At 36.8% G+C, this 7,384-nt stretch overlaps 1 protein-coding gene across 1 annotated transcript; it reads left to right on the forward strand.

Annotated features, from left to right (window-relative positions):
• Positions 1-2,305: 2,305 nt before the first annotated feature.
• LOC21412618 (putative disease resistance RPP13-like protein 1) lies at positions 2,306-6,672 on the forward strand. The gene is made up of 3 exons (XM_024162833.1): positions 2,306-2,471; positions 3,133-6,221; positions 6,572-6,672. The coding sequence occupies exon 2, from the start codon at positions 3,155-3,157 to the stop codon at positions 5,993-5,995; it is 2,841 nt and encodes a 946-aa protein (XP_024018601.1). The 5' UTR covers positions 2,306-2,471; positions 3,133-3,154; the 3' UTR covers positions 5,996-6,221; positions 6,572-6,672.
• The last annotated feature ends 712 nt before the right edge of the window (positions 6,673-7,384 follow it).

Raw genomic sequence — 7,384 nt, forward strand, 5'->3', positions numbered from 1 at the left:
TACAGATTCTAAAGCCTATATTCTTACATATTGCAAGTCTTTGCAATGGTGGCCATAGCATCAGGTTTGCCTAAATTTGCTAAACATACAAAATTTTGTCCTGTTAATCTATGAAATTCAAATCCTGTTAATCCAAAGTGTAGTTAAGGCAGGTTTATGCCAGTGAGATAACTGCGTATAATAACAAGAAGGCAAGAGTTCATTATTCGCAGTGGGGTGCTATCTACATGCAGAGAGGAGCAGAGTATGGTTGAAAACAGCCTCTATGGTTACATCGCAAGGTTTGTTCACATTGTTGTCAAACATTAATGTAAATCCTCCAAATTAAAGTTCAATCCGACAATTTTTTTTGACATTGCAAAGCCCAACACATAACAAATTCATGGAGGCAACAGAAACGATGCAAGGGAAAGCAGAGAAAATTTACCGAATTAGACCCAATGGATGAATGTGTGTGCGTCCCCAACAAGAACTCCAATCGTGATGAGGACTGAATATTGCAATTCCTCCGTCGCCGATAGTGGTACCGTAAAATTATCAACCAATGACAGCGATTTAGGGTTTGAGGTCGCCAGTTACGGACATATCTGCTCAAAACAACTGCCAACGGAGGATGCCGATCGCGGATTTTTCCATATAGTTCTTCCGTTTTGGGGGAAGCGAAGAAGGCAGCGGAAAAGGTTCTACCCACATGCATAAACAGATCTGAGGGTGGAACTTTACCACGGTAGAAGAGAGAGCTTTATCTGTAATTTTCCATCACTGTGGATGAGGGAAAACAACAGAGAGAGGAGAGAAAAAACAAAACAACGGTAAAGCGCGAGGGAATCCCACAGGCTTTTGCCTGATGAGTTGTTCAGAGAAGATGAGAGGCAGGCTCGAATAATGGGAGTGGAACTTCACCAAGCTAGAAGAGAGAGCTTTCTGCAATTTTCCAACGCCGTGGATGATGGGAAACGACAGAGAGGAGAGCTTTCGGTGAAAAAAGGAGAGAAACGGTAGGGAATCCCACAGGCTTTTGCCTGAGTTGGGCAGAGAGGAATTACTGTAGAGGCAGGTTTGAATTAATGGATTTCACGCCTGCATTGAATTCCAATCTGGCAGCTCAACTCGAATCACAATTCGAGTTAGGGTTTCAACTGTGGACAACCGAACACTGATTTGGGTCATTGAGCTGATTCAAATTGGGTTGATTCGAACCAAACCCATGAAACGAACACACCCTTAAACTCCGGCTTGTTCTTTTAGGGTAAAACTCAAAAAAAGTTTCAACTCAAGTCACAACTTTATTCAAGTTCATGTTCGTTTATAAAATTTGAGTTTTAACTTGAGTTTTAACTTGAACTTGGGGCTAAAATTTGAGTTCAAGTTTGCCCTTCAACTCAAGTTCTTAAACTAAAATTCAAGTTAATGAACAAAATTTTTTTTCTATTATTAAAAACGTTATAACTTTTTTATTTTAATTTCGATTAAGATGATTTTTTTCTCTATGTGTTCACAACGAAGAGACGAATAAAACACCACCCATATACTTTATTAAAATTTTTCATCACCATTGAGTTTTTATTAAAATACTATCTAAATACAAATTTAAGTTTTGACACATTATAAACACAAACTCAAATAGATTATCAATTCAAATCATAACTCAAATGAGCACATCCAAACACAAACTCAAGTTACAACTTCACCTCAAATTATAACTCAAATTCAACTTAAGTTTAGAATTCACCTGAGATCTCGTTTATTTCACCGATTTGAGTTTAGAATTCTAGTTTTGCTACAATAAAAAGCTCTAAAAAACAATCACATCTAACTTTTTTACTACAATAAAAAGCTATCGCATAAAATCACATATCAACTCGAATCAACGAACTAAATGAGCCCTCAAAAATGCAACCGAACATAGATTTTAACCCCAAACTCAAGTTAAAATTCAAATTAAAACTCAAGTTAAAACTCAAATTTTATAAAAAAAAAAAAAAAAACATGAATTTGAATAAAATTGTAACTTGAGTTTAAACTTTTTTTAAATTTAAGTGCAAATGAACAAGTCCTAAGATAGTGTGTCATGCTCTAAAAAAAATTACAGAATACATAAATTTTTGTTAAATGACATTATTATACTAACCATGACAACTTACAATTATTGAAGAAATATACTATACAAGCATTTATCGCTGGTCAAGTACTCTATAAGTGGACCCTCCTTGCAAGTTCTTGGAACCACAGAAGTCCTTGTTCACAGAGATATTTTCTTTGAACAGAAGTCCTTGCGAAAGTCTCATGTTATTCTCCACTTGAGTGTTTTCCCATCTAGATCAGCATTCTTATTTCAGATCCTTTGGAAGAAGAGAAAACTTTCATCCTTAAAAGGAGCTATATTAAAGAGAAGCGCAAAGCTTGCTACAACCAAAGTTATCTTCTCCTGTTTACAACTAGCATTAAAATATTCTCTTAATTCTCCAAAGGTATATCTCTTTCTTCTCACCATCTAAATTTTTGTAATGTTTTCGGCTTTTTTTATTTTTATTTTTATTTTTATTTTTTAAACCCTCTCTTGAATAATAAAAGACAAATATGTAAAAATATGGCCAAATTAACATGGTTGAAGAACAGAAATAGTTGGAGTTTATATTATTTGCTTTAATTTTTTGGTCAATTTATTTTCCTTATTTCAATGTCGTTTCATTTGAAGTAGCCGTTTTTAAGCTCTGCTTATTCTCTACCCGCTAACTTGAATCCTTGAAACTTTTTAAAGATATTGTACAAACTATTGTACGAAACATTATTTGTGTTTTATACGTCGATAGAGCTGTTTTTTTTTTTTTTCAAACGTTAAGGAAACTCATTAATATTTTGAAGAGCATTATTATGCAAATATCTTAAATAATAATAACCTCACTTAGGCAAACGAATAAAATCAAAGTGTTAATATTAAACGAAGAATATTTTATATAATCTTCAACCACTCCGTCAAAAAAAAAAAAAAAAGTATCACTGGAAAAGTAGGAAAAATAGGAAAGATTGGAGTGATTCTTTTTGTTTCTTTTGATAGCTAGTAACTGTTTTTAGACTCATAATTATACTCTAGAATGCTTACTGCTTACCATCATTTCCATCTTATTTCAGTTGTTTTTGAGGAAGAGAAACCATGGCTGAACTCGTGGGAAGTGCTCTTCTCTCCGGCTTCCTTAATGTCTTGTTTGATAGGATGGCTACTCAAGAGGTCCTTAACTTCTTCCGAGGAAAGGAAGTCCTTGCCAAGCTTCTTGATGAGTTAAAGATCAGGTTGTTGTCTGCTAATAAGTTGATGAATGATGCTGAGTTGAAACAACTCACAGATGAGAACGTGAAGAAGTGGGTTGATGAGCTTAAACAAGTGCTTTATGAGGCAGACCACGTCATGGACAAAGTCAACACCGAAGCTCTTCGGCGCAGGATTGAAGAAAGTGATCAATCTGGAAGCAAAGCAAGTTCGTTCTTCAACTTCATGCCAAAGTCGAATAGTGCATTTGAAATCGGTGTGAAATCTGAAGTTGAGGAGATCCTTCGAAGATTGGATCTTCTTTTGAGGCAAAAGGAAGAGCTTGGTCTGAGAGAAGGTGTTCACCAAAACAGACCTCAAAGACTGCCAGCTCCTTTGGTAGACGCATGTGATGTTTATGGAAGGGATGCTGAGAAAGAGGCCATCGTTGAAATGTTGTTATTAGATCATGATGGCGGGTGTAAGATATCTGTGATTCCTATAGTGGGCATGGGTGGTATGGGCAAAACCACACTTGCTCAGCTTGTTTACAATGATAGCAGAGTCCAAGATCATTTTGCCTTGAAGGTGTGGGTAACTGTATCAGAGGATTTTGATGTTTTTAAACTTACAAGAATAATTATTGAGGCGATCACTTCTCAGAAATGTGATATCCAGGACCTATATCAACTTCAAAATGCACTGAAAACTCTATTGATGGGGAAAAGATTTCTGTTTGTTCATGACGATGTTTGGAACGAAAAATACGAACTTTGGGATGCTTTAAGGAGCCCTTTCAACTCTGGAGCTTACGGGAGTAAGATTATTGTGACCACACGCAGTGAAATTGTTGCATCAAGGATGGGTACCGTTCCAGCATATTCTCTAGCGATTATATCAGAGGACGATTGCTGGAAGTTGTTTGCTAACCATGTCTTTGAAAATAGAGGCTCTCAGGTACATCCGGATTTACAAGAAATGGGTAAAGAAATTGTTAAAAAGTGCAAGGGTCTTCCTTTGGCAATAAAATCAATTGCTGGTGTTCTACGCTCGTCATCAAGTCCGGAGGAGTGGAAAGGGATACTTGAGAGTGACGTGTGGGAGTTGCAATTTCAAGAAAACCAGAAGAATAATATTCTTCCAGCATTACGGTTGAGTTACCAGTGGTTACCTCCGCATCTAAAGCGATGCTTTGCTTATTGCTCAATATTCACCAAAGATTACGAGTTTCATGAAAAGGATAGAGAAATTCTAGTCATGTTGTGGATGGCGGAAGGACTTTTGCAACCTGAAAGAGGAAGAAGACTGGAAGATGTTGGAAAGGAGTACCTAGATGTTCTAATAGCAAGGTCCTTCTTTCAACGATCAAATAACTGGTTTGGAGAACCAACTCTCCTTATGCATGATCTTGTGCATGATTTAGCTATGCGCATATCTGGCGAGTCTTGTTTAATGTTAAATGATTGCCATGACCTGGATGGCCTTACAAGAAACACTTGTCATTTGTCCTACAGAAAAGAATCTAATGTCATGATGAAATTAGAGGCTTTATCCAAAACCAAGTGTTTGAGGACCCTACTAGCTTTACCATTGTCATATACCTACGTGCGTAGGTCAATGTTGACAGATACTGTCCTGCTTGAACTGTTGCTAGGAGCTGGAGGACGCTTAAGAGCTCTCTCTTTATCTGAATCTGCTATTACAAAATTGCCAGATTCAATCGGTAATATGAAACACTTAAGGTACTTGAACTTATCACGTACAAACGTCAAAGAAATTCCCAGTTCAATGTGCACTCTGTATAACTTGCAAACACTGTTTTTGTTATATTGTAAAAAAATTACAGAATTGCCAACTAGCATGTGTTGCTTAATCAACCTACGTCATCTCGTGATCGGAGGAACGCGATTAAAAGAGATGCCGCCACAGATGTGCAAGTTGAAAAATCTACAGTCGTTAAGTGATTTTGTCTTGGGCGAAAATGGTGGCTCTAGAATCAAAGAGTTGGGGGAGCTACAGTCTTTGCGTGGAAATCTTTGCATTTCAGGACTTGAAAATGTGGGGGATGTTGGGGACGTGATACAGGCTGATTTGAAGAACAAAGAGCATCTTACTGAGCTTATTTTAGAATGGAAGTATGGAGAGATTGACGATTCAACAAAAGAACGACAAGTACTTGATGCGTTGAAACCGCATGGAAAGCTGAAGAAACTCAAAATCAGTGGTTATAGGGGTACAATATTCCCAGATTGGGTAGCACATAAATCGTTTAGTAACTTGGTTGAAGTGTCTCTGATTCATTGTGAACGTTGTTGCTTGTTGCCCTCATTTGGGCAACTACCTTCCCTCAGAGAGCTTGAGATTGAGTGTATGAATGGGTTGGAAAGTATAGGAGATGAATTTTGTGGTACTTCCTTGACTAAGCCATTTCCATCCTTAGAAAGCTTAACAATCAGTCACATGGATTTGTTGGAGAATTGGTCATTTGCTGGAGTTGAGCAAGGAGGAGAACTTTTCCCTCGTCTCAAGAAAATCTATTTACTTGACTGTAAGAAGCTAAAAGTTGGACTACCCGCTGGTTGTTTTCCATCCTTGGAAACAATTCAAATTTATACATGTGTAGAAATGGCGAGTCTATTTCCAACATTAAGTCAAGTGGAGATTGATTCCGCATATCCCTCTCTTGAATCTATAGATTTAGTGGATTGCCCAAGATTAGAGTACTTTAAAGGCACTACATATCAATAGCTGCCCAATGCTCATTGCAGACCGTATGAATTGGGATTTGAAAAGACTCTCCTCTCTTCAAAGCTGATGGCTCTGTGGATGTGAATTCGAAGGAGCGGGGAATTCGGTGCCAGAGAGGAACAATCAACACATCCCCAACATAAGAATCAATTCGGAAAAAGTATGAGAAAGCATTATGCATTTCTGTCCCTCCCCCATCGTCAGTGTGCTCCAATCTTCTCCTCAGGTATTATAAATATGAATTTCGTTCTACTTTAGTTAATAACAATTGATAAATTTGTTTCTTTTTCTTCTATATATATTTCCCTGTTACTTTAGCGTTCTTCTTCTTTTTGTATACAAGTTAGACACTTGTTTTTTTCCTTTGCTTTTCATATTTGTGTGTGAACTTTCTTAAGAGTTAGTTTGCAGAGGTTAATTGAAAATTTTCATGGCGAAATATTATCGCTGACCATTATCCCATTTTTTAATTAATTATCAACAAGCAGACTTTGTGTGCGTGGTGTTGTGTCCATAAGTTGATTTTGGCCACTGAAATTTTCTGTTTAATATGTTTGTTCTGAATTTGAAATGCAGGAAGAGCAAAACATGCAAAAGAAATGGTTAGTTTACGTCTGGTGTGGCAATTTTTTTTCCTTTTAAATTATATTAGAAAAAAATTTATCTTTCCATTGGGAATTTTGTAATTTTTGTTGGTACTCGGATCTTGTATTTTTGGTATATTTTCCTAGGAGTCGTTTATGATGAAATTTTGATTTGAACTTAATTGCTGTCCATTATGTTGCTCCATTCAAAATGATCTTTTGTAAAGTTAGATTTTTACTTGTATCAAGATAAGGTTTTATCGTGCCCTTTATGGCGTCCTGCAAAATCTATGTCGTCTTTAGATTTAGAAATTGTTAATAATTTCTTATAAATTTAGTGTCTTGTCCAAGATTGGAGTCATTCCCTCAAAAAGGGAGTGAAAACATGAGCCACAATCAACAGAATACTGTCACCTAATGAGCCAACGGTTGCAACACTAGCAGCTGGATGCGCATGGTGGTTGGTGTCATGGCTCTGTTGAGGCAAATACGGAAAATGTCATCAACATAAAACTTAAGGCTATACTCCTTCACACACACACACACAAAAAGGCGCCTCAAGCTATAAACCATCATGTAATGTTTACACATTGCACTTCCTAATAAATAATTTTTTATTAGGAAACTCAACCCAAGATACATTGGACCGTTGAGATCCTCGAAATGATTAGTAAGGTCGCATATAGACTAGCATTGTTGTCAGAATTAGTTTATGTACATAACATCTTTCACGTATTGATGTTGAAGAAGTATGAGACAGATTCATCGCATGTATTGCATCAGGAACCTGTCGAAGTACACGCAG

Source organism: Morus notabilis, unplaced genomic scaffold (genome assembly GCF_000414095.1).
Source record: "Morus notabilis unplaced genomic scaffold, ASM41409v2 Scaffold946, whole genome shotgun sequence".
In the NCBI taxonomy this organism is placed as follows: domain Eukaryota; kingdom Viridiplantae; phylum Streptophyta; class Magnoliopsida; order Rosales; family Moraceae; genus Morus; species Morus notabilis.

Bases quoted from the DNA above. Each gene is read 5' to 3' on its own strand.
- LOC21412618 (XM_024162833.1), top strand. From the start codon at position 3,155: ATGGCTGAACTCGTGGGAAGTGCTCTTCTCTCCGGCTTCCTTAATGTC.